Source organism: Rosa rugosa, chromosome 4, assembly GCF_958449725.1.
Source record: "Rosa rugosa chromosome 4, drRosRugo1.1, whole genome shotgun sequence".
NCBI lineage: Eukaryota > Viridiplantae > Streptophyta > Magnoliopsida > Rosales > Rosaceae > Rosa > Rosa rugosa.
The window spans coordinates 49,862,610-49,888,295 of record NC_084823.1 but is presented as its reverse complement, the minus strand read 5'-3'; the positions used below and the strand labels follow the sequence as shown (position 1 = coordinate 49,888,295).

Here is a 25,686-nt window from a genome sequence, read left to right as displayed (position 1 = left end):
TTTTCATATTTTTTTCCCTATCTCTACATATGAGGGGAAAAATATCAATTTGATCGCAAATCATTTCATTCACAAATTGTGACACTAAAAAATCTCATTGCAACTTAATTACGATTTAAGGTGGCATCACAGCTTAAAAGAACACAATATCTGTCGGTCATGAACATACAAAATGAGAAAATACAGCAACAAAATCGTCAGAACTAACATTATACAAATGGGGTATTAGAGTGCAAATGGGGTATAAGTAACAGCTGCCTTGATCAGTTGATCATTACCATAGGTTAAGTTGGTAAATCATTGACTTAATTGTATAGTTTTACTCTTACATTTTCATCTTCACGGCTGGATTCCAAGTTTGGGCTATGGAGTAGTGGTCTCAAGAAAAGGCCCAATACGACCTAACCCTTATCCCCCAAAAATCCAACACCATCCAAATTCAGTCTTACCAGTATCAGCACCGAGTGTGTGACCATGGCGCTTCGGTTTCTCGCCCAAGTCCCGGTAATCTCACCCTTCCCGTCCACTTCAAAATCCGGCAACCTTACCTCCTCCTCCTCTTCCGTCAGACTGCAACCGCCACGTGTCAGTCACCTGACGGTGAAGAGCAAGAGCAAGAGAAAGCCGCCACTCTTCAGTTCAATCAAAGCCGTCGATGAAAGCCAAGCGGATTCCGACACCGAGCCAAAAGGAGAGTCGTCGGCGTCGGCGAGTGAACCCGTCGAGTTGAGCGAGTTAGGGGCGGAGATCAAGAAGGCGATGTCGGAGAGGAAGGAGAAGGAGAAAGAAGGAGGAGGCGGCGATTTGTTGGGTGGAGTGGCGGAGGAGATTAGGGAGATCGAGTGGCCTGTGTTCGGCAAGGTCTTGGGGACTACTGGAGTTGTGCTTGGGGTTATTGCCGGCTCCAGCGTCGTTTTGCTCACTGTCAATGCCGTTTTGGCCGAGCTGTCCGACCGGGTTTTCGCCGGCAGAGGCGTTCAGGATTTTTTCGGCTGAGAGACAAAATGTACATTATTTTTGGGTCATCTGACTCATTTCTTTATGTTCAATAACACATTATTTTAGCTCAACTTAATAGCATTGTATATCAAAATTTTTTGAAGAAATTGTTCTTGTTTTTCCTTGATCGTTGGTTAAAGAAAGAACCGCACTGTTAAAGGTTACAAATACAAAATCATGTTTCAGTTTGATGTGAACTTGACTGAAAACTATAGAAGGTTTGATTTTGATGATAATATGCAGCTTTACAAAGGTAGACTAGAGAATGGGATCCAAGTTGTTATTAGGTGCCTGCTTGTGTCAAAGAAATACACAATTCGAAATCTCAAACTCTCCGGTTGGATTTTGCTTGCCAAGCTTCGTCACCCGTGTATTTAGTATACCTTGTAGGACACTGCCTTGACGGTGGTGAAGATGATTACAGTGTGAACAAGGTGTATCTTGTATCTGAGTATGTGGCAAATGGGACCTTTCGTGCTAAACTCTCTGGTAAGTATGGAAAACAAGCAATGTGTAATCTTCTCACTGAAATTTAGAGCCTAATTTAAATTGTGCTTACCTTTGTTTTCCAATATTACTTCTTCTTGATGTATGTGTAGATAGGCCTGAAAAAGTTCTCAACTGGCCATGAAGATTGTCAGTCCTCATCAGTGTGGCCAAGGCTGTGCCCTTCCTACATACTGGAATTATTCCAGGTTTCTTGAGCAACCGGCTGAAGATGAACAACATCTTGCTCAATGAGCATGATAATGCAAAATTGAGCAACTACGGACTGTCCATTATCTCAGAAGAAACTGATAAGTCTATGGTAGGTCTTCCCCCATTGCAATTGGTCCTGCAATAATCTTTTTTTATTTTTCCTGATGTGCTTATGAACTTTGTTCTTGGTTTGTATCTTGCAGGCAAACGAAGGCCGTAAGTCATGGTAAGATTTCCTTTTATTGAAGCAGTGTTGTCACTAGAGTCATTTACTTGTTGAGAGTTGACCATGAGGATGCTAAGTTTTTCTGGCAAATGAAAAGTTTAGAGGATGATGCTTATAGCTTCGGATATATATTGCTGAAGGCTATTGTTGGAGCTTCCATCTCTGCTAGAAGAGAGGCATTCCTGCTAAATGATATGGTAATTGATTAACTTCTGGCTCGTGATGCGAAGCTATCATCAATTCATCATGCCCCTCTATATTCCACATATTTTTGAAATTCTGTTGCCCGTGTAACTAAGTAATTGATTGATCATGATTCTGTAATTTCCGAAAGCAGCTGGTAGAACCGTTAGTTCTAGCAACATGTTCACAACAATCTTTATCAATTGTGAATTTGTGATCTCCATAATGAACGAATGCATTTCTCCACCATAGCGAGACTAAATTCGATGAAAATAACTCATTTTTCAAATTTGGAAAATGCTTGGAATCCTAGATATTTTTACGAAATGGTTGGCCAATAAGTCTAAAAACAACCAAGATTCTCTGCTTCCAATTAGTTGGTTTAACACTTTAACATGGTCTAAACAACCAAGATTCTCTGCTTCCAATTAGTTGGTTTAACACTTTAACATGGTCTAAACAGTACTTACACTATCTAACGCACATGTTTATTGTTTTGAAACTTAGAAAACAGTAAGCTCTTAGGAGGTCTGGTTTAGTTCACGGAAAGGAAATTAATCAATTCCTTTGTGTTTCCAAAGCAGAGCCTTTCCTTTGTTTCTTTACCAGCAACCACTCTTTGTATGATTGTATGCCATAAACCTTTTCCACCTCAAACAAAGGCATGGTCTACAAGACTATGCATTTTCTGTTTGCTCTAACCAGAAAAAAGGATTTAGTTTTTCATTTCTAACTAGAAAGGGACACTAGCACTGCAATATTTTATAAAGGATGGAGCCGCATGAAATAACCAAACTCATCCAATGATCCAAAGTGCTCTGCTCTCGTCTGCCTGGAAGAAGAAGAAACAAACAGAAAAGAGAGTACTTAACGTTCAAGTGTAGAGTAGTTAGATTACCTAACGTACCAGTGCTGGTTGGATAATCAACTATATGCTATATGGAAGGACACCCGGGTGCTAGTAAGACGGAGTTCACACAGTGTTGGAGAACAACATGGAAGACCCCTTACATTATGCGTCTTGCCCTCTCGGCTGGTATTGGAGGCCTCCTTTTCGATCGGATACCATACAGGTGTGATTTCTGGGGCATTGCTCTACATACGTGAGGACTTCAGTGACGTAGACAAGATGACATGGCTGCAGGAGACCATTGTGAGTATGGCAGTTGCCGGAGCCATATTTGGTGCTGCAATTGGAGGGTGGATGAACGATGCTCTTGGCCGGAGAAAGTCAATCTTGTGTGCAGATTTTGTGTTCTTCTTTGGTGCAATAGTCATGGCTTTTGCACCAGCTCCGTGGGTGATCATAATTGGTAGAATTCTGGTTGGTTTGGGAGTGGGTATGGCTTCTATGACCTCACCACTATACATCTCAGAAGCTTCTCTCAGAAGCTTCTCCTGCTAGTATCCGAGGTGCTCTTGTTAGTACAAACGGTTTTCTAATTACTAGAGCTCAATTTTTGGCATACCTCATCAATCTTGCATTTACCAAGACTCCTGGAACCTGGCGTTGGATGCTTGGAGAGTTGGAGGAGCCGGAGTTCCTGCTTTGGTTCAGTTAGGATTGATATGGTCACCCCCAGAGTCTTCAAGGTGGCTCTACAGAAAGAATAAGGTAGATGAAGCCAGGGCTATCTTAGAGAAAATTTATCCTGCGGATGAGGTTGAGGATGAAATGAAAGCATTGCATGAATCTGTCAAAATGGAAAAGGCTGAGGAAGGAGATGTTGGTGATGGCATCATAGCAAAACTAATGGGTGCATTCAGCAACCCTGTGGTTCGAAGAGGACTCTATGCAGGCATAACAGTCCAAGTAGCTCAGCAATTTGTGGGTATTATCAACACTGTCATGTATTACAGCCCAACCATTGTTCAGTTTGCTGGATTTGCTTCCAACCAAACGGCTTTAGCACTTTGTCTCATCACTTCTGGTCTCAATGTTGTTGGCACTGTAATCAGTATGTGCTTTGTGGATAGATATGGTAGGAGAAGGCTTATGATCATTTCTATGGTTGGAATTATTGGGGGTGTTATCTGTGGTGTTTTTCCAGGCGGCAGCTCACGCTCCTCGTATTAGTAATTTGGAATCAACTCATTTTGGTAGTAACTCTACATGTCCGGCTTATGTGTCTGTCCCTAATCCAGCCTCATGGAACTGCATGACATGTTTGAAAGCTCAGTGCGACTTCTGTGCTAATAGTGTCGCGGCTCATGCCCTGGGAGCTTGCGTGGCTTCGAATGATGGCTTGAAAAAGGCGTGTGGCGGAAAACATCGTGTATGGTACACAAAAGTGTGTCCAAGCAAATTAAGTTGGATTCATCGCAGTGATCCTTTTGGGATTGTACATCATTATCTACGCACCTGGGATGGGAACCGTACCGTGGATTGTGATTTGTGAACTCAGAGATATACCCCTTGAGATACAGAGGCACATGTGGTGGGATTGCTGCAGTGGCTAATTGGAGTGCCAATCTGATGGTGAGTGAGACATTTTTTACCCTCACTCATGCTTTGGGTTCTGCTGGCACGTTCCTCCTCTTGGCTAGATTTTCTCTCATTGGACTCATATTTATTTTCTTCTTGGTTCCTGAAACCAAAGGGCTGCAATTTGCTTAAGAAAGGCTACATACCCAAGTTATTTGCTTCCAATGATAAGGAAACCAAGGAAGTCAAGACTGTCAATCATCTTGAGTTGGTCTGATGACTCATCTTGGTTTATGTTCTTCAAAGGTTCCAGCAGCTGATTTTTTTCCTTATGTCTTTAAATTCTGCTTGTTGTTTGTCGACTGATTTTAAGAGAGTGTTTCTAGCTCCTTGCTTTCTTTTGGATTATTAGTGAGAAAGAGTCCTTCTTTCTCTTTTGTACTTCATCACTTTCATTCAATAAAGTTTCATGAAAAAGTGTTTGAATTTGGGTTTAGGGTATTTGGTCTATGATATTTGGGAAAGTGTTGGGAGCTTTGTAAACACTGAAGCACATCGAACATTTGTTATTGTATTTTACCCCACGGTTAAGGAAGCACATCAATGCCAATCAACAAATATGAAGAATGGAAAGCCAATCGACATCAACATGACACTAACATGTAAATAATTAAGGCTGATATTCTTGTTAGACTGGACAAATTTTCAAACAAGCATACAACCCAGAGATAAAGCAATTAATATGTTACTAGGTAAATTCACACCTTTCCAGATTAGTGAAACAATTTGAAAGTTAATCAAAATCATTCATAGGACATGGCTAAGAATAATGATGAAATAAGGTCAGAAAAATAATTTGAACATGACTGTTGAAGGTAATTTGTTGTAATATCAACCTATATAATTCAGTACGTATTTGCTTTCAATCATAGCCTGATAAGAGAGACCAACTAGTATCCTCGGTTGCATTTTCAGTTACTGCCGCCAGTCGTACAACTATTTTATTGACTTTGCATTTTCTCATTCCAGTTCCAAAATAATAGTGACATTAATTGTCAATTTTTTTAATTTCCTTCAATATTTTATAGCCTAACCAAGCATTAATGGGTTCAAAATAATTACATCTCTCATGGTCAAACATTAGTTTGGAATTATATACGATAAAATATTCATCTCGTTTTTATATACAAATTTGCGGTTAAAATGACACAAAATATTCATTTGCAAAATGTCATAAAATAATGATGAATGGTAGGTGTAAAGTATTTCCATAACAGAAGTGTTGAGAAAATCATGCCCACTGGTCTTTAAAATCTCATGAGGCATGAAAATTTTGCTGGCTCTCAAAAGAATAGAGACGTTTTTATAAAACAAAATGAGCATGTGATATATTGGAATAACATTGGCATCAAAATGATGTCATTTTGGTAAAAATATTTAAGATCCCAAAGCATTGATCTTTACCTTGTAATTTTGCTCATGTTAGACCCGAGTTTAGTTGAAGTCTGACCCGGCCCATTTATTTTACGTACTCAACTCAAAACGACGCCGTGGAAACAAAAACGCCGTTGTCTCCTCCCCTTCAAAATCCTTACACTGTAAAAGCTCCATTCTTTTTTGGCCCCTTTTCCCCCATAAACCCTAAACCCTAAACCTCCCAAAAAAAAAAACTACCCAAAATTCAAAAAGGGTTTGATAAATTCGATCAAATATGCAGCACGACGAAGTCATATGGCAGGTGATCAGGCACAAACACTGCAGCTTCATGTCCAAGTACGTCTCTTTCTTCATCTCTCACCTCCTCTTTGTATTTCAATTTCCAAAATTGACCTGGGTTTTGTGTGCTTCTTGGTAGAATTGAAACTGGGATATTCTGTAGAAACCCATATAACGTTACTGGGATTTGTAACCGAAGCTCCTGCCCTCTCGCTAATAGTCGCTACGCTACAATTCGTGACCATGATGGTACTTTGTTTATCATAGAAGATGCTTTTTTTATTATACATTTTAGTAATTACTGCATTTTTAGCTTCTTTTTTTTTTTTTTTTTTTTTTTAGTGTAATTTGGTTGTTTTCTGGCATTGGAAGCTTGTATTCAGTTACTAGTTTACTTAAAGTTTGTGACTTGAAACAGTTTCTGCAATGCTTACACTCTTTTGATATGGTTATGGTGTTGGTGTTGGCCTGCAGGAGTGTTTTATCTTTATATGAAAACTATAGAAAGAGCCCATATGCCGAACAAATTGTGGGAAAGAGTTAAGTTGCCGGTTAATTATGAGAAAGCACTTGGAATCATTGATAAACACTTGGTAGGGAAAATGGCGCTCTTTCTTTGGTTTTAATTAATCGAGTCTTGGTTGTATTTGGAGTTATTGGTCTGATCTTTGTTGGAGTGGCTAATTGGCATGACCTTTGTGAATTGACAGATGTATTGGCCTAAGTTTCTTGTACATAAAACAAAGCAACGGCTGACTAAAATGACTCAGATGCGGATACGCATGAGGAAGCTTGCTTTGAAAACGAGGTTTACATCTTCTCATTTCCAAATGCTTTGTGTCTCTGTCATGAATTCCCATGGATCTAATAATTGGTTCATTAAAAAGTTGCCTGGAGGAATGCTAGTTACTACTTTTATGCTGTTGGTGTTATATGTTGAGCCACTGGATCATGGTTTTGTGTTGTGTACTTGTGTAATAGGGAGAAGATAATGACAATACCAAGGAAAGAGATAAAAAGAGAGGCCAGAAGAGAGGAAAAGGCTGAAAAAGCTGCAGTGTTGGATAAGGTTATAACTCATCCCGCTAGAACTCTGCCACACACTATAGACGAACTGAAGCTATATGTTATTCCCACTTACTGATAAAGATTTTCTATCCTTCTGCAGAGCATCGAGAAAGAACTATTAAGCCGCCTTAAGGAAGGAATGTATGGTGATATATATAACTATCCCTTTGATAAGTTCCAAAAACTTATTGAAGGGGAAGAAATGGAGGTGGATACTGAAAGAGAACAAGAAGATGAGGAGGTATTATAGTACAAACTTAAATTATATGCTTTGATGATTGCCTTATTTTTGGATCAGCTAGTATCCCACTTAGTAGTATATAAGTGTGATGGTGTAAACATTTGATAGTGGGTATATTTCAAATTATATGTTTTGGTAATTGATATATACTTGTGATTGGAACAAGCAGGAGGCTGAAATTGAATATGTTGAAGGTTATGATGAACTTGAAGAGGAAGATGATATTGAAGATCTTGGTGGTTATGCAATGGACCATTCTCATGCAGACGATGATAATGGTAGAGCTAAATTCTATTATCTTAACATAATGCAGATGATCATGATGATATTCCCTTTTGCATAACCCCAATCTTGGTCAATTATGCTGGTCACCTTTTATTAAAAATATGGAGTTATCTAGCCTTTTTTTGTTCTAACTGCTGTATAAATTATGGGAGAAACTGTGTGTCAAAAAGAGGTTAATCTTGCAGGTGGAATAGATGAAGAAGCAGAAGCAGTTACTCACAAGAGAGAGAGAAAAGAATCTGATTCTAGAAAGTTTGGAAAAGATAAAGGTGTTGCCAAGTTGAAGAAGCCTAGAGTATTGATTGAGGTAATAGCTAGTTACATCTTAGATTCTTTAAGTCGTACTAGCTTGTCAATTATGGCTAAATTCAGATTTGATTTTGTTAAGCAGTATGAGATATGAATATTAATGCTATTATTTATAAGAACTTGTAGGCCATTACTGGAAAGATTTAGTTTCTTCCAGCAAAGACATCTCGCTTTTCTCTAGTTGACTTGCTGATTTATCACTTTGACTAGAAACTATGACACTGTTACTTAAGATCGCTAAAATCTGTTTTATATTTTCGGTTTGGACTAAAACTATGCTTTATCTACATTCCTATGATATGATCTAATATCAAGTGTTAAAACTGTTCCAGATCCACCTTATCTTCCTTTTCAAAAGAATACTTGATTAGTGTAGCATTGCTCTCAAATTCAACTATTTTCCTTTTAAACTAATAAAATAACTACAAGTCATATGCTCTATAGTAATTGTGATCTTGTAAGACTGTAACTCTTCCCTCCAACCTAAATATATTCCTTATTTATCAGGTTGAATATGAAGATACCCGCGAAAGGCAAAAGGCAGTTTATTAGGAGCTTCTGTATGTCTGATCTGTAAAAGATATGGTGGCAACGCTACTGTCACTTTTTTCACAAAGCTTGGCAAAGAAGGAACTTGGTGATGGAGACCAAGTTTTGAAAAATTTTGATAGATCATTTTGATCACAGTAGAGAGATGATTTGTCATTTTTAATTCATGTAATGCTCATGTTACCAGCGTATTGTTATAGTTAGTTATCGACCAATATAAATTTTTTGTTGCTGATTGATTGTCTTGCAACTCGCTAGCTTTGGGTTGTATGATTCTAGACTCGTCTGGTGTCTTTTCTAATTATGTGAGGATCTTTTTCATCTAGTTGGAGCTTGTGTGACAAGGGAAATCGGTAGTTTAGTCGGTTCTGTGGTTGTAAACCTCTTTTTGTATTAAAAGAAAAACAATAATTTGTTGAAAATTAATAGCTTTTACATTCTAAGCATAAATTATATTGTTAAAAAAAAAAATCACAGATATTACAATTTTTGTTTTTTTTTTAGGGACGTGGCCTAATACCCCTCCTAATTATAGCGGTGATCCGTCAAAAACACCTCACACAAAACATAGTTGTCATTGATCTACTGTTAGTAAGTTATTCGGTTTATTATTAAGAGAAGGGTAATATATGTTGGAAATTTGGTTGATGGATGTTACTTGAGTCATCATATTTTGATTCTCCTACAAGATCTCAAAAATATAATATATTAATAACAACTAATAATCATAATATAATTATCATTAATTTAAACAAGGATTATAGAACTTATCTATTGGATTTATAGGCTTCCGAAGGACACATTACTCGAAAAGAATTTAAGGTTGAGGCGTGTTGACACTGCCCTTAAGAGTAGATTTCGCCCCTCAAAGACAATGTCTCGGTGTAGCAGGTTTGTGGCGCCCTACCCTCCAGGGTACAACAACCTCGATCCTTGTAGGTGTACACTCACAATACTCGGATCGTATCGAATAGCTTGAAACTTTCTTTTGGTCGAATAGATAAATTAAAGGAAATACATGATTACTTTGAGCTCGGAAAGAAGACAAAGGAGACTGAATTTCTGTTCTTTTAATTTGGAAAGCTAGAGATTATATAGGGCAAAATGATTAATGCAATAATAATTTTACTAATTTACTAATAGCAATTAAGCTTTGTAACTTATGTAACAAAAATGAATATAATAAGAATCAAAAACGGAAGTTTATCAAATAAGGAATGAACCAATATAATTGCAGAGTTAACCAAATTAATGGTATAAGAACAATCCAAGCTGATGAAATCTTTGTAACAATCACAATCAAAGAGAGTTAATGACACAAAAAGAGTTCATGACTATTACTATCTGCAAATAACGGTTCAAAGGAGGTTTCAAAAATATCAGGTATTTTAAAATATTCTAATTAAATTCCAACACTATATATTCTTGTGTTAGATGGGCTTAGCTCTTCACCCTCGAACTCGTAAGAGTTCGGACAACATTAAGCATCGTTTGCTTAAGCTTCAATCTGATAATCAATACTAAGAGTTCGATTGGGCCATAAACTTTTTTTTTTTTTAAAGGGGGCCATAAACTTTTTGGTGGTCATGGAGTGCTCACCAACATGGTTAAGCATTTCACAAAGGATGATATTATATGTCATTGTTTTGATTGCCTATTTCAAACAAGGTTTGATGATTACTTTCATCAATTTTAACAACAATTTTGCTTTGTTTGTAATCATATAATAAAGCTGTGTTGTTTTATGCTCATGCTTTCTCTAAGATTAAGTACTTCTAACTAACATCAGACATCCTTTTTGTTGATTAATTACTGGGACAACCGTGCAAAGCTTGGATTAGGAAAACAAAAGAAACATGTAAAGGTTGAAAAGAAATCGTGGATAGGAAATTGATTAGGATATTCCTGTTGAGTTCCAATACCATTTTTCTTATTGAATTAAACATTTTAATTCGACGAGAGGGAAAGAAACTGACTTTAATTGATAATCTTTATCAAATTATACTGCAGGTGCTGTGAATGCTGAGACCAACTTTCACATGAATGCATCAAACCCTGAAGAATTGAACGTGAAGTGGACTGAATTCCCTAATGATTTTGTTTTTGGAGTCAGCACTGCTGCTACACAGGTGCACTTTTGTAATTAACTTTGAAATGACTCCGGCACATAGTTATGGTTTCTCGACTTAGTGTGCATGAAATGTAACTATTCAGGATTATACTATTGCAGATTGAAGGATCGGCAAAAGAAGCAGGAAAAGGACCAAGTGTTTGGGACAAGTTTGTTGAGATCCCTGGTATATATTGGTGGCGTTATTCATATACTTTTGCGAATAATAATTTTATGATGGCTGTGTTTTACCAATTATTATTTCCTTTTGATTCAGAGAGAATTATGGACAAATCTAACATGTTTACGAGCATTGATTCATACAAGCGATACAAGGTGAGTAGAGGACTAGCTAACAACATATATCTCCCAACTACCACTTCTCTGTTAGGTATATATTTTACCAATAAGTGTTTGTATTTACAGGAAGATGTGAAGTTAGTGAAAGACCTTGGAGTTGATTCTTATAGATTTTCCATCTCCTGGACTAGGATTCTTCCGAGTAAGCTTTTTAATCTAATTTCTTGGTCCCTTAAAAGAAATTCAATGAAGCAATTATAATTGATTTTAACCTCTGCTCTTCGTTTGAAATTTTTGATATGTAGATGGAACATTGAGTGGAGGAGTAAACCAAGAGGGTGTTGATCACTACAACAGTTTAATTGATGAACTAATCAAGAATGGTAAGAACCTAACATTGCTTGGTATACTATCTTTTACAAACTTCCAATCTTTTCATATCGAAATATATATTAGTAATATTTCAATAACGAGATTGAGCACAAAACTTTAATGCAGGCATCACACCCTACGTAACCCTATTACATTTTGATCCACCACAAGCCTTGACAGACAAGTATGATGGCGTTTTAAATCGCTCCTTTGTGTAAGTACTTCTCTTACTTATCATGTCATGTAGTTAGTTTATTAAAATAGATAGAATATCTTCTTCATCGATCAGACTCTATAACAGTGCCAATATGCATAATGCTATTCAACACTCCTACTGTAATCACTGCATTTGCTCAGGAATGATTTCAAGGATTACAGTGAACTTTGTTTTAAGACCTACGGAGATAGGGTAAAAAATTGGATTACAATCAACGAGCCATTTGTAATGGCCAAAATGGGTTATGATCTTGCGGTTGCTCCACCAGGCAGGTGTTCAGTACAAGTACCAAAAAGCAAGATTGGATGCAAAGTTGGTAATTCATCTACCGAACCTTACATTGTGACCCATAACCTTATCCTCTCTCATGCTACTGTTGTTAAGCTCTATAGAGAGAACTTTCAGGTGAGTTGACACCTTCTGACTTTATAGTATCATAGTATCTAAGGTATAGTATCAAAATTACGTTTTGATACGATACGAAATTAATTTTTCTTGGCCAATGTTTGTCTTAGGCAAAACAAGGTGGACAAATTGGATGGTCTCATGTAGGTCAGTATGTTGAGCCTTATTCAGATACAGAAGAAGACAAAGCTGCAGCAAAAAGAATTTTAGACTTTGAACTTGGATGGTTAGCGACATCCACTCTGAACCTAAGTTTACTTGCTTGATTTGAGCAAGAAATCTCCTTAATCTTATGCTAATTATACTGATGCTGGCGCTGGTTCTTATTAGGTTCATAGAACCAATAGTATTCGGAGATTACCCAAAGATTATGAGAGATTTGGTCAAGGAAAGGCTACCCCTTTTCACTGAAGAAGAGAAAAAATTGATCAAGGGATCCTTCGATTTCATTGGCATCAACTATTATACCACGAGATATGGTAAAAACGTTCCAGCAAGTCAAGCTGAACCATTGAGTTATCACAATGACGCTTTGGCTACATCAACTGAAACAAGTACACTTCTTACTTCCTTACCTTTATTAATTGCTTGTCATTTGTGTTGTATGCGTATGTTTTCTTACCACGTATTTATGTAACTGTTGCAGATGCAAATGGAGTCTTAATTGGTCCTCTTGTAAGAGAATTGGTGCCTGAATTTCCTTCCATCATTGTATAAACGTAGAACTCAAGACTTGTTAATTAATTGTTTTGCAGGCTAATGGAAGCATCTACATCTTCTCTTATCCACAAGGTCTTCAGAAACTTTTGGAGTTCATTAAGCAAAACTACCAAAGTCCTAAAATCTACATTTCCGAAAATGGAATTACAGAAGAAAAGGACGATAATCTTGGACTCGATGTAGCAGTCAAGGATCCACATAGAATTGAATGCATTCTTCGACACTTGTACAGGATCAAGATGGCAATGAAGTAAGTCATCCATTGAACTCATTGTGAGGCATTACTCTACATGCTTACTGGGTTGAGGATAGATGGTATATATCCGTATTTACTTGTGATTGCTGTTTTTGCAGGAATGGGGTGAATGTCAAAGGATATTTCCACTGGGCTCCATTCGATGACTTTGAGTGGGGGGAAGGCTATCTTGCAAGGTTCGGACTTTACTATGTCGACTACAAAGACAATCTCAAGCGCATTCCTAAAGAATCTGCTAAGTGGCTACCAAATTTCTTAAAGGGTTAGGATGTCATATATGTACGTATAAGCTTAGACATAAGCTCTACATGGTTGTACCAGAAGCAAATTTCCTTGCATAGAATGGAGAACTGTCAACAAAAAGTAAAAGTGGTTAAACATACTCTGCCTTAAATGTTAAGTTTCATAGGCTTGCCGTTTTCATTCTATTTATTTGGAGATGGCACCTAGGAAAGCCATGTACTATGTATGTTATTCATCCCTTCATCGACTTCTAACAATGAAATTATTTGGAAGCAGGAAGAAAAAAATATATATGGAGGTAGTAAATAAGATTTATTTTGCAATTACTAAACCAATGCAACTCCCCTGATTGAGGCACATTTCTTTGTGATGTAGCCTCAAGAGAATGCTATACTTTGAGAACTACAAAACAAAGACCACAAAAACTCAACTCAACTCAACTCTTTGATGCAGTATCATATCTATTGTCTCCGTCTGCTGTTGCCTGAACTTGAACTGCATACTGTAAGTTCCAAAGAATGTCCTCAAAAGATGGACGACTTGCCTCTGGAGAAATGCACTTGTTCATTATGGAGATCACAATTGATAAAGATTGTTGTGAACAAGTTGCTAGAACTATCGATTCTACTAGCTGCTTTCGGCCTTCCTGGCTGTTCAGAGATGCCTGCAAATTACAGAATCATGATTAATCACTAACTTACATAGTTATACATGCAACAGCATTTTAAAAAGACATGGAACATAGAGGGACGATGATAGCTTCACATAACAAGCCAGAAGTTGATTAACTACCATATCATTTAGCAGGAATGCCTCTCTTCTAGCAGAGATCGAAGCCCCAACAATAGCCTCGAGCAATATATATCCGAAGCTATAAGCATCATCCTCTAAACTTTTCATTTGCCTGAAAAACATAGCATCCTCATAGTTAACTGTGAAGAATTAAATGACTCTAGTGACAGCACTGCTTCAATAAAAGGAAATCTTACCACGACTTATAGCCTTCTTTTGCCTGCAAGATACAAACCAAGAACAAAGTTCATAAGCACATCAGGAAAAAGAAAAAGAGATGATTGCAGGACCAATTGCATTAGAGGGAGACCTACCATAGATTTATCAGTTTCTTCTGAGATAATGGACATTCCGTAGTCACTCAATTTTGCATTATCATGCTCATTGAGCAAGATGTTGTTCATCTTCAGCCGGTTGCTCAAGAAACCTGGAATAATTCCAGTATGTAGGAAGTGCACAGCCTTGGCCACACCGATGAGGACTGACAATCTCCGTGGCCAGTTGAGAACTTTTTCAGGCCTACCTATACTTACATCAAGAGGAAGTAATATTGGTATGGAATATAAAGTAGGCACAATTGAAATTAGGCTATAAATTTCAGTGAGAAGATTACATATTGCTTGTTTTCCAAGCTTACCAGAGAGTTTAGCACGAAATAAGGTCCCATTTGCCACATACTCAGATACAAGATACACCTTGTTCACACTGTAATCATCTCCACCACCGTCAAGGCAGTGTCCTAAAAGGCATACTAAATGCGGGTGACGAAGCTTGGAAAGCAAATCCAACCGGAGTTTAAGATTTCGAATTGTGTATTTCTTTGACACTTGCAGGCACCTTATAACAACTTGGATCCCATTTTCTAGTCTACCTTTGTAAAGCTGCATATTATTATCAAATCAAAGCTTCTATAGTTTTCAGTCAAGTTCACATCATACTGAGCATAATAATATAACAAGTTCTGAATTAAAACTATACCTTCCCGTATGAACCTTCACCCAAAAAGGCAGAGTTGTCAAAATTTCTGGTAATGTCCGCCAACTCCTCTAATGAAAAAGTTCGGCATCCTGGGAGACCTAGCATGCCTGCCTTGGCTGCTTGTGAAATAAACCCTGTAGGATAGACAAAAAGCCAACTTGGTCAGCCTAAAAATTAATCAGTTTGAAAAGTGATCAATATTTGTGTTAGATTACCTACTTGCATTTGTTAGCATCTCGGTGGAGAACCCTACTGCTACTGGGTGATCTTGCTCTGGCTTATGCAGCAAATGCTGCTCCGACACTCCCCGAGGGAGATATCTTCTACACAAAATGATACAGCTCAAAACCAGAAGCACTAAAAGCACAAGTATTCCAACTATCACACCCACCAAGATTCCTAATTTTTTTCCTCCAGTTTGTCTCTCCTTTGGACTGACTACTACATTGCAATATGACTGTGGATGCTGATTTTTCATACTAACAGAGAAGCAATTCCCACCAAACTTAATAACTCTCTGTCCTGATTTAGTTCCCAAACAAGAAGGCAAGTCACCTGTCAAGCTATTGTTCGATATATCAATGTAATCAAGTTTAATGCCACAGCTTAAATGGCTCGGAAGCGAACCACTTAACAAATTCGAAGCCAAATTCAAGTAGCTGATATTTGGCAATGAGAACAATGCAGCAAGAGGTGTGCCTGTAAGTGAGTTGAATGACATGTCAAGGTGTTGAAGCGCGCTTAGTTTCCGATATTGCTGAGGAATCTCACCAGAGAAGGAATTGTTGCTGAGGGCAAGCACGACCAACCGTTTTGGCATTGAGGGCAATACAGCATTCAACTTGTTCACGCTCAAATCAAGCACTTGTAAGCTACCTAAGCTACTGAGATCAAGTAATGGACCTTTCAACTGGTTGTTTCTAAAGCTTAGAGTTGAAAGATTGGATAGTGAACCAAACCAATTGGGAACAGTGCCATTCAAGAAGTTGTTATCCATTACAAGAGTTTGAAGCTTCACCATTGCAGAAATCCGAGGTGGGACTGAACCAAAGAGAAAGTTTGAACTCAAATCCAGATATTCAAGGGAAGTCAACCTATGAATTTTGTCTGGAAGTTGACCCCAGATTCCCAAAGAGACAAGACTGAGGACTTTCAAGCTGCTTAGTCTTGCCAGAGTAGTAACAAAAGAATCCAATGAGAAGGCCTCTGATAGAGTCTGGCCTGGAATTGAAAACCCATTGAAGCCACTAACTTTAGCTGGCTTATCACCCTTGATGCTGAGCTCAATTACAAGGTTGTCCAAGCATGTGATGTTTACTTGTGCAGATGAAGATACAGAGCAGAAATCTACAGTATGATCCTTCCAAATTTCCAACTGGCTTGGGTACTCTAAATGCTTCCTTAGCTGTAGAAGCACTTGGGTTTGAGAAGATGGTAGTTGGTGACTACCCAAAAATAAAGAACTCAATGCAAAAAAGAGTAGCAGAAATGATCTACAACACCCCATGAAGAACACCCTTTATTTAGAAATGCTTCATGAACCTGTCATTAAATAGAAATATTAAGAAGGCCAAAATTACTAGTCAAACAGAGTAGAAACAGGTGACTACTCATTAAAGATGAAAGACACAGGCAACAGTTGTGACAGAAAACTGAAACTTCTGAGAAAATGTAAGCTCCCCCATAAACCAAAAGACCTGAAATTTCTGAATTCTCAATACGTGAAGCAGAACAGAAAAGAACAGAGAGGCCTTGAAGCAATGAACTATTATTTCAATAAAAATAAGCAAAACCAAGAGAGATGAGAGACAGACATCCATTTTAGTGGCATGTGCAATAAAGATTGAAGAGAGGAAAATAACTTGAACTTTCCTTTCCTGCTGGCATAGTTTGCTGTAAAAGAAATGAGAAAGTGGGGTTACCTTAATTCAATGCATTAAGTTCTCCCACATGGTGCTCTTTCTTGAGTACAGTGTGCTCATTCCAGCATTAATGGAGTATGAATTTACTGATAGGCAGAAGAAGAAAGCCTGGACTGAGTGCATCACAGCCTTTGCTCTCTCATTTTTGGTACAACCAGTCTTGAGTCTTGCTTTCTTTGAGAACCAGTTTGCTTCTTCATCTCATGAAAAGTTACTTTTTGTAGCTCCATTTATATGTAAACTTTGCTGCCAGTAATTTCTTTCTTTTAAACCTGGAGGTTATTGGTGGGGGGTAGATTGGTAATATGAATCCATGTCCCTTGGGACTAGTGATTGCAACTTACCATAACTTGGCAGGCTTCCCACCTAAAAAGAATTAGAAAAGCTTGACAGGCTGTAGCAGATGCATTCCTCCATACAAATCCACTGGGAAATTTAGCCACTTGCCTATACTATATTAACTTGACAATTATTTCTCAGTTTCGGACTGTCTTTAAATATGAAGAAATTAAACAATACAAGACAAGTAATCCCAGCTTTAGTGGAAATTGATTTCAGATGAAGAGCTCTGAGCTCTTATACCGTCCCAAAAGATCAAGTCAATACAAAGTGGTCACTCACATTCAAGTGACCATGTGGTGTATATATAAGCTTCAAAGAACATGCTAGATTTGCTCTCACGATTAGCTTTAAAAGTTTTTGTCCTTACCGAGACCTAGTTGGTTCAATGATATTTTCTCTTCACAATGGTGGATGAAGTCTTAAATTCAAACGATCAAATCTCTCATTCTTCAATATAAGGAAAAAGAAAAAAAGTATATAATCGTAAGCACGCGAAATCAAATACGTATTAACTTGTTACCCACAAGTTGGCAAAGCAAGAGTAACTTTCATTTTTCACAGACCAGATGTGAGAAGTGAGAACTGGGAAACTACTCGTATATTGCTTCAGATTATGAAGATATGATTCCAAAGTTGAAGCAAGTAAAAAGGGAAAGGGGCTAAACCCCACTTCAATTATGCAAGTAATTGGAGGGCTCCCAATGAGGCAATAACGAGAGGGAAAACAACCCTATCTATACGGCATCTTATGACCCTACTCGGAAAGAGAACCATATCTATATTACAGTATACATCAGACAGGGTTATAATAACCATACAATGTGCTCTTCCTTTTATCATCATAACAATCTTTGCCCTTTTCATTGTCTTTAAGATATCTTGCTTAGTACTCATTGGCTCATAAGCACAAATAGACCTTTATTTGATTCCCTTGAGAACTTTCATCAAATTAATTAGCAGCTCCAATGAGTATGACTTAGGCTTGAAGAACCAAACATGCAAATATTAACTAGATTAACCGAGCTGCTAGCTAATAGTCTTTCAATTACAAGTTGAACCAAGCAATTGGGTGAGTAAAATCTCTCGTTATATTCTTAATCTGATGCCATTGGCAACAATACAAACACTAAACAACATATCTAAACATCTGTAGGAATAAATCAGATCACACAGATCTCATAACAGCAGAAAATTGAATAAAATATAAGTCGGTGCTAGGAATTAAAAGGAAAGTCATACATATGAAAGAAGAGGAAGAAAGAGTAATCAACCAGTTTAGGGGCCAAAATAATGCTCTAGTATCTTATTCTAATCTAAATTGATCTGACTGCTTCAAAAAACTGGACACCCTTGAATGACCCAACTTAAAGTCTCGGTTACAATGTCTACCAGTGAGTTCACTGCAGGTCAAAATATTTTCCTCAGAGCCTCAGATATAGGTCAATTCCCAGTACTCAACAACCAACCACCATCAGATATATAAGGCTATAAGCTCCAGAGCTTATGCCTTATTGTCATAGATACTGATTCATCTTATTGACAATACCACTGTACTAAAACAAAACTTTTTGCTCTTGCTCCCTATGTCTTCTTAATCAAAGAGTAAAGATGAGCAAAAACACGCAACAAGATGAAATCAATAAAATTGGGGTCCTTCATCTCTGGCGTAATTATTCAATTTCATCATCAGGTACTTTATAAACTTAAAGGAAACGAAAACCCTTCAAATTTTATCTAGCCTTTGTGTGCCTGTTGCCTCTAAAAATCACCTCGGCCAGAAAGCCGAGAGATCAAGGAACAAATGTCCTTCTTGATGAATTGATTGCTGAGCGTGCCAGCACACGGCCAGAAGGCCAAGTGTGCAATTGTAGATGTAGTGCGCGTGTTCTGACTTCGTCGAGCGACTGAAAGCCGAGGAAGGAACAATCTCGGCTGAGGGTTCGATGCCTTTGGATCAAGGACTTTCGGGTTGTTCAATGGATGAAGCAAATAGTGATTAGTAACCGAACAATTACATTAAACTACTCCTAGTGCAAGAAACAAACACGATAGTAAAAGAGCAAGGAAGTAAACTCTAAATTAAGTGCAGAAAGGTAAAGAGCAATAAAGTAAATCGCAGGAAAGTAAATAGCGATAAAGTAAAGAGAGGAAAAAGAAAATAGTAAATGGCTTGAAGAATAAAATTATCAACTATTATTAAAAAAAGTAACAAGGGAAACAATTGAAATATCGATACTAGATTACAAGAAAAACGAAGGGAATTGACTCGAACTAGTAGAGCTAACAACTAAAGAATTGAAAAGACAATGAAATTAATCTGGAGCTAAGAAAAATAAAAGGAAACCCATGATGGAGTTTTGACTGGAGATGTGTGTGTGTCTTCTTGATTTGCCGATTGCTTCTTTATATAGAGGCTGAAGTGGTTGAGTCTTTCTTCCATACAGCTGCCTTTACTTCAATCCAATTGACGCCCCGGTTTAATTGATGCATTAGAATACTTCAACAAATAGAAGTGTGGTTCTCATGTGACAAGTGGCTTGTCAATTATCATGTATAAACCTTCCAACGTCTTGTAATATTATACATGATTAATCAACATTGATCAATTAGTTAATTAGCACTGCACCACGTTTTTGCTGAAGAATCCTAATTGATCCATGAAGCCAATTAAAGTCCTTTATCTTTCATATCTCTCTCTTTGTTTCGATATGTATATACCACTGGCCAATTCTAACCCAAACTCCTAGATTGTTGCGTGGAGTTATCACATACGAGAGGTACTTCTAACATGCTTCCTCTAACATGCTTCCTCTAACCTCTTCATATAAAGATGTTGATAATTAGAAGATTGCTAATAATTATCAGGAGTCTCTCTCCAACAGTTATGATTTGACGAAATAGAGGTTGATAAACCTGGTGTAAACAGTGCCTTAATAACATCTGGAACCACTTCGTTAAACTTGCTCATTATCTTCTCCTTGAAAGTCTCCTCAGTCATTTTGAGCACATAAACAACATAATATCTTTCCTTATCAAGTCATGAGACAACAGAAGTTGCAGAACTGAACACCTAGGAATAACTCTTCTCCAAGCTAAGCATTGAAAGATTTGGATACTTTGAAATAGTCGAGGGATTCAAATTCACTTTACTCAGGAAGAAATTCATCATTTTCTGAATTTTCTTCACTGAAACAATCATACACACGGGCTGCAATTTGAATGCTGAATAAATCTCATCTTTTGACATACCACAACTCCTATAAGTTTCCAACTTCTGCTCCCAGAGTGCTTTACTCATCACCGCCGCAGTACGCAAAGCTAGAAGAAACTTCAGATTATTGGGACTGAAACCTAAACTTTTAACAAAACCAATACCCTCACTAACTTGACATGGACTTAGAAGCAATGCTGGTGGATGATCCACAAAAAATTTCAAAATAAGTGATTCAGGCACACCATGGCTCCTCAATATAGATATATTCGGCTCAAGCACCTTCTCCAAAGATTTTTCAAGTATCCGATAGCATTTCTTTACAACCTTCACAACATCATCATCACTGCCAAGAACTCGCCAAAGCGTTTCAACACTCGGAGCAATTGGATTTTTAAGGCTCCTTGTGAGAATATAAGGCTCACTGGATAAAACCCTTGCAATGTCAAGTTCCGAAAACCCAACTGATTTCAAATAATCCATCTTTGGCTTAAAAGTCTTCTGTGCATCAAATGTATACAATGTAGGAAGCTTCATAGTGATATCCTTTTCACTAAAACCATGATTTCTAAAAAACTCAAGCACGGATTTTGCATCACTCTCAAGCACAATTGGGTCTTTAAGAACCACTTGGGCAAGATGAGTGCTTCAAAACCCCAAGGAGTTTAGCAACCCCATATATATTAATAGTAAAAGTGATTACTTTGTCAAATAATCCTAAAAGAAATAGCGTGATATGTAATTAGTATTTGAGATTATGAAAAAAGCAAATTGACATTCGAAAGATCAACCAATAAGTTAAAGTGGATCTCGTAATGGTTCTAATAATAATTATAATATCACACATAGGATTTAGAATGTCGCATTTGAATCCTAAAACTAAAATCATGTTGTCTAGATGTTCAATTGAAGAGTCGGATTGAATGTCTCAAGTTATGTTCATGTTCTTGTTTAAGAGTTATATAGCCGGCCTTGAGGGTTATCAACTGAGGCAACCACCTCAAGCCATCGGCTGCGGGAAATCTGAGTTTTAATATAATTCATATATATGTATAAACTTTGCACATAAATCACATGCATTTGCATTAGTGTAGTGGTAGGTTGATAATTATTGAGCTACTCCAACTATGATTTAAATCCCAATGAAGCCCGTCTTACATTTTAAGGCAAGTATAAAATTAAAGTGACATGTTTAATAACACAATTTTTTTGTTTGTAATAAAATTTAAATACTAGCTTCATATGTCTCAATTTTATTTCATTTTGTTCAATCATAAAGAAAAAAAAGGGTCTAAATTTAGGCAAACCTAAAATTATGTATACACAGTCAAGGTCCGTTAGATTCACCACGAGTCAAAATCAGTCTCCACATCCAACGGACCAAAACAACCTACCCCCACCTACATAAACGCCACCCTTCCTCTCACTGATAAAAACCCTAAACCCTAACCCCCTAAATATGCGAGCTTCTCTTCCTCTCTAAATTCACCGCCGATTCCAACTGCCTTAGAGAGAGAGTTTCTGAGGGTTCCGTCGATAAAGCTCAAACCTTCACAGTTCTCGATGGCGGTTTACCTGCTCTACGAAGCAGCTTCCGGTTACTCTCTGTTCCTAGCTCACGGCCTCGACCAGATCGGCCAGAACACCGAGGCGGTTCGGAGCTCCGTTTCGGACCTGAACCGGTTCGGGAAGGTGGTCCAGCTCGCGGCTTTTCACCCATTTGAGCAGGCCCTCGATGCCCTTAACCAGTGCAACTCAGTCTCCGAAGGTAAAGACTAAAGAACCAAGCTTGTTTAGGTTTTAGTTCTTTCGCTCTGTAAATGGTGCATGTATATATTGATTGGTTGATTTGATTTGTAAATTTTTATCTGTCTGTTTTTTTTTTTTTTGGGTGTTTGCTTATTCATTTGCTCAATGGGAGGAGAATGAAAAGCTAGTTTATAAATGTCTGAAGATTTTGGTTTTAGTGTTGCTGCATTTGATTATTTACTGTTAGTGTTTTCGATTTTGGATTAGTAAGAAATAATGAGTAAGTGGAACCGACAAACTCAGATAGCCCTATACTTGGTTTCTAGTGCTCTGTAACACTGAAAAATCTATATTGACAGAAAAGGAAGACGTACTAGTTGAAAAGTTTTAAAGACTTGAGCTTTGAATCCTGCTTATTAAACCCTAAACCCTATAGGCCAAACTTTTCTTATGTTGTTTTCTACATGATTCATGGTTTTGGTGTTCCGTTTTCTCCTTTCCTTCTTTTTCCTCCAAAACTTCTGATTTGGCTTTAGGGTGAAATGAGATAATCTTGTATATAATATACACTGAGGTTGCTAGCTTGGTGTGTTTCATTGCAAGGTATTGTTTGTAAATTTGGTTTGGTTAGTTTCCGTCAGGACAGAGGGTCTGTGCTTATCAGTTGTGGTTGATTTTCAGGGATTATGACTGATGAGTTGAGGAACTTTTTGGAACTTAATCTCCCAAAAGTAAAGGAAGGCAAGAAGCCAAAGTTCAGTTTGGGTGTATATGAACCCAAGCTCGGGTCTCACATATTTGAAGTGACTAAAATCCCCTGCCAAAGCAATGAGTTTGTTCTTGAGCTACTTCGTGGAGTTCGGCTTCATTTTGATAGGTTTATCAAGGACCTAAAGGTTTGATAAATGTCTTTTAGTCTTTCTATTGGTATTTTTCTCTGTATTCAAGAAATTAAGAACTCCTCTTTTATTTTCATTCTTTAATTTTTTTTTCTTTGTCTTATGTTCCCACCTCAGCCCGGGGACTTAGAGAAAGCCCAGCTGGGTCTCAGCCACAGTTACAGCAGGTCCAAGGTCAAGTTTAATGTTAACCGTGTTGACAATATGGTGATTCAAGCAATCTTCCTTTTAGATACCCTCGATAAGGATGTGAATTCTTTCTCAATGAGAGTCAGGTATGGCCCTGTCATTCATGTACACATCTTCCTCTATTATTCTGGAAGAGCGTCTGGACTGTATTAAGATTTTGTACAATAAAATCAACTAATGTTTCTCCTTATTGTTTTTCATATCTGTGCAGAGAATGGTACTCTTGGCATTTTCCTGAATTGGTGAAGATTGTCAATGACAATTATCTCTATGCTAAACTTGCAAAAACTATAAGAGATAAGTCAACTTTGTCTGAAGACAACCTCGAAGAATTAACTGATATTGTTGGTGATGAAGATAAGGCAAAGGAGATCATTGAAGCTGCCAAAGCATCCATGGGTAAGATTTAATAGTACACTACCTTTCATTTATGTTTCTTTATCAAATATGTATCCTTACCGTTGTTTTTGTTTAATGTTTCTACAGGGCAGGATTTGTCTGATGTTGATTTGCTTAATGTTCAACAATTTGCACAAAAAGTGATGAACCTTTCTGAGTATAGGAAAAAACTGTATGACTATCTGGTCACTAAGATGAATGATATTGCACCCAATTTGGCCTCTTTAATCGGGGAAGTAGTTGGAGCACGTTTAATTTCTCATGCGGGTAGTCTTACAAACTTGGCTAAATGCCCTTCTTCTACCCTTCAGATCCTTGGTGCCGAGAAGGCCCTCTTCAGGTGCTTTTACTTTGCCTTTCATTCAATTGCTTCGTAGATACCACATGAAAGTTAGTTGAGTATGACAATAGGAAATATTAATCCTCTTGATTCATGTCGATACTTTTGTTCTTCACAGGGCCTTGAAAACCAAGGGAAACACACCCAAGTATGGACTGATATTCCATTCATCTTTTATTGGTCGCGCATCTGCCCGGAACAAGGGCAGAATGGCTCGTTATCTTGCAAACAAGTGTTCTATTGCTTCTCGCATTGACTGCTTTGCAGGTGACTCTAGCCTTGCACATATAACTATCTGGGTTACTTTTCTTTTCTTATGCATTGCGTGTATATATAATTTTTCAACCTTCGGCTTGCAGATAATAGCACTACTGCTTTTGGGGAGAAACTCCGTGAACAAGTTGAGGAGCGTCTTGACTTTTATGACAAGGGTGTTGCACCTCGTAAAAACATTGATGTGATGAAATCTGCGATGGAGAGTACTCAAAGCAAAGGTGAGGAAGCAAACCAATAGGGTGCCAGTGTTTTCCATTTCACATGAATCCAAACATCCAATTAACAGTTTCTAACTTTTTTTTAATGAATTTGTCAATAATTTGATCAGACATAAAATTTTGACTTGAAGTAGAAACTTTGTTAGTCTCACTTCTGTGTTGTAATTTTGCATTTTACTTGGCATGTAACTTGTACAGATACAGATATGGAAACAGAAGAAGTGACTATTGAAGCTTCAGATAAGAAAAGCAAGAAGAAATCAAAGAGTGCAGCTACAGAGAATGGTGATGTGGATGAACCAGCTACAAATGGAGATGCTACTGAGGGTAAATCTGAAAAGAAGAAGAAGAAGAAGGACAAGAGGAAATTGGATACGGAAGATGAAGAGATGGAGGATGCAAACAATGGACATGCTGAGGAGGATGGAACAAGCAAGAAGAAGAAGAAGAAGAAAAGTAAACATGGAGAGGCTGATGGAGCCGATTTGGCCAGTGATGTTAAGAAGAAGAAAAAGAAGAAATCTAAAAGTGAAGACTCGGATTAGATTTACTGGTGGAGCTCAAGTCTCGTGTGGATATTAATCTGGTGTATTCCTCTATCCGGTTTTGATGTCAACTGTTTCGTAGTTGTAGAAATGGCTCCTTGCTTTCTTATGTTATCAGTCTAGCAATGTCAAATACACTAGTAGTGACTTTTCGAGTCGCTGCCTTTTATGTTAGTTTTGAAATTGTGATGAACACCATCGGTATCTTGCAGATTTTGGTTATGGTAATGATACTAGGATCATATTTATAATGTTCTGTAGCCAAATACAAATTCCAGTTCTCTGCAAGCTTCGACTCCAAACTCGAAGCAATGAATGTGGACCACTGTTCAAGTTTTTCATCATGTTATCCGTTTCGTGCTTGACATGAAATCATGTTATTCGTTTCGTGCTTGACATGAAATCATGTTATTCGTTTCGTGCTTGGACATGAAACTTTTTCTTAAAAGAAAGTAGTGTGAAGCTGATGCTCTTCTTCTGCCTTCGGTTTTTACCTTTTAACC

General features: G+C 37.6%; 5 protein-coding genes and 1 pseudogene across 6 annotated transcripts; 5 read left to right on the top strand and 1 right to left on the bottom strand.

The window, feature by feature from the left end:
- Positions 1 to 424: 424 nt before the first annotated feature.
- Positions 425 to 1,382, top strand: LOC133707255 (preprotein translocase subunit SECE1). Its single transcript, XM_062132810.1, has 2 exons — positions 425 to 1,006; positions 1,243 to 1,382. The coding sequence occupies exon 1, from the start codon at positions 475 to 477 to the stop codon at positions 994 to 996; it is 522 nt and encodes a 173-aa protein (XP_061988794.1). The 5' UTR covers positions 425 to 474; the 3' UTR covers positions 997 to 1,006; positions 1,243 to 1,382.
- Positions 1,357 to 4,827, top strand: LOC133707254 (inositol transporter 4-like; annotated as a pseudogene).
- A 1,279-nt stretch (positions 4,828 to 6,106) lies between these two features.
- On the top strand, positions 6,107 to 9,122 carry LOC133745642 (uncharacterized). The gene is made up of 9 exons (XM_062173748.1): positions 6,107 to 6,305; positions 6,388 to 6,497; positions 6,723 to 6,841; positions 6,959 to 7,056; positions 7,230 to 7,317; positions 7,417 to 7,557; positions 7,727 to 7,835; positions 8,028 to 8,149; positions 8,659 to 9,122. The coding sequence occupies exons 1-9, from the start codon at positions 6,244 to 6,246 to the stop codon at positions 8,701 to 8,703; spliced, it is 894 nt and encodes a 297-aa protein (XP_062029732.1). The 5' UTR covers positions 6,107 to 6,243; the 3' UTR covers positions 8,704 to 9,122.
- A 1,596-nt stretch (positions 9,123 to 10,718) lies between these two features.
- LOC133745934 (beta-glucosidase 24-like) lies at positions 10,719 to 13,397 on the top strand. Its single transcript, XM_062174096.1, has 12 exons — positions 10,719 to 10,829; positions 10,931 to 10,997; positions 11,088 to 11,146; positions 11,237 to 11,312; positions 11,416 to 11,493; positions 11,609 to 11,696; positions 11,840 to 12,104; positions 12,215 to 12,330; positions 12,435 to 12,658; positions 12,751 to 12,779; positions 12,860 to 13,074; positions 13,179 to 13,397. The coding sequence occupies exons 1-12, from the start codon at positions 10,740 to 10,742 to the stop codon at positions 13,345 to 13,347; spliced, it is 1,476 nt and encodes a 491-aa protein (XP_062030080.1). The 5' UTR covers positions 10,719 to 10,739; the 3' UTR covers positions 13,348 to 13,397.
- Positions 13,398 to 13,525: 128 nt separating this feature from the next.
- On the bottom strand, positions 13,526 to 17,454 carry LOC133745933 (probable inactive leucine-rich repeat receptor-like protein kinase At3g03770). Of its 2 annotated transcripts, none has more exons than XM_062174094.1 (8): positions 17,016 to 17,454; positions 15,313 to 16,635; positions 15,094 to 15,227; positions 14,753 to 14,996; positions 14,430 to 14,638; positions 14,313 to 14,335; positions 14,116 to 14,227; positions 13,526 to 13,987 (listed from the first exon to the last, which is right to left on the bottom strand). In XM_062174094.1, exons 2-8 carry the CDS (start codon positions 16,598 to 16,600, stop codon positions 13,760 to 13,762), a joined length of 2,238 nt encoding a protein of 745 aa, XP_062030078.1. In that variant the 5' UTR covers positions 16,601 to 16,635; positions 17,016 to 17,454; the 3' UTR covers positions 13,526 to 13,759. The 2 variants fall into 2 exon arrangements, with proteins under 2 accessions (XP_062030078.1, XP_062030079.1); XM_062174095.1 differs by lacking the exon at positions 17,016 to 17,454 and adding an exon at positions 16,791 to 16,968.
- A 4,542-nt stretch (positions 17,455 to 21,996) lies between these two features.
- Positions 21,997 to 25,381, top strand: LOC133745740 (nucleolar protein 56-like). Its single transcript, XM_062173861.1, has 8 exons — positions 21,997 to 22,336; positions 22,999 to 23,213; positions 23,334 to 23,491; positions 23,617 to 23,804; positions 23,892 to 24,144; positions 24,263 to 24,411; positions 24,504 to 24,638; positions 24,837 to 25,381. Exons 1-8 carry the CDS (start codon positions 22,132 to 22,134, stop codon positions 25,181 to 25,183), a joined length of 1,650 nt encoding a protein of 549 aa, XP_062029845.1. The 5' UTR covers positions 21,997 to 22,131; the 3' UTR covers positions 25,184 to 25,381.
- Positions 25,382 to 25,686: the final 305 nt, after the last annotated feature.

Coding starts and splice junctions, on each gene's coding strand:
- LOC133707255 (XM_062132810.1), top strand. CDS start 475: ATGGCGCTTCGGTTTCTCGCCCAAGTCCCGGTAATCTCACCCTTCCCG.
- LOC133745642 (XM_062173748.1), top strand. CDS start 6,244: ATGCAGCACGACGAAGTCATATGGCAGGTGATCAGGCACAAACACTGC. Junction 6,306..6,387: donor CACTGCAGCTTCATGTCCAA/GTACGTCTCTTT, acceptor GCTTCTTGGTAG/AATTGAAACTGGGATATTCT. Junction 7,558..7,726: donor GAGAACAAGAAGATGAGGAG/GTATTATAGTAC, acceptor TGGAACAAGCAG/GAGGCTGAAATTGAATATGT.
- LOC133745934 (XM_062174096.1), top strand. CDS start 10,740: ATGAATGCATCAAACCCTGAAGAATTGAACGTGAAGTGGACTGAATTC. Junction 11,313..11,415: donor CTGGACTAGGATTCTTCCGA/GTAAGCTTTTTA, acceptor TTTGATATGTAG/ATGGAACATTGAGTGGAGGA. Junction 11,697..11,839: donor GTTTTAAATCGCTCCTTTGT/GTAAGTACTTCT, acceptor GCATTTGCTCAG/GAATGATTTCAAGGATTACA.
- LOC133745933 (XM_062174094.1), bottom strand. CDS start 16,600: ATGGGGTGTTGTAGATCATTTCTGCTACTCTTTTTTGCATTGAGTTCT. Junction 14,997..15,093: donor GTGAAGGTTCATACGGGAAG/GTATAGTTTTAA, acceptor AATAATATGCAG/CTTTACAAAGGTAGACTAGA. Junction 13,988..14,115: donor CATTCCTGCTAAATGATATG/GTAGTTAATCAA, acceptor TGTAATTTGCAG/GCATCTCTGAACAGCCAGGA.
- LOC133745740 (XM_062173861.1), top strand. CDS start 22,132: ATGGCGGTTTACCTGCTCTACGAAGCAGCTTCCGGTTACTCTCTGTTC. Junction 22,337..22,998: donor GTGCAACTCAGTCTCCGAAG/GTAAAGACTAAA, acceptor GTTGATTTTCAG/GGATTATGACTGATGAGTTG. Junction 23,492..23,616: donor TCTTTCTCAATGAGAGTCAG/GTATGGCCCTGT, acceptor ATATCTGTGCAG/AGAATGGTACTCTTGGCATT.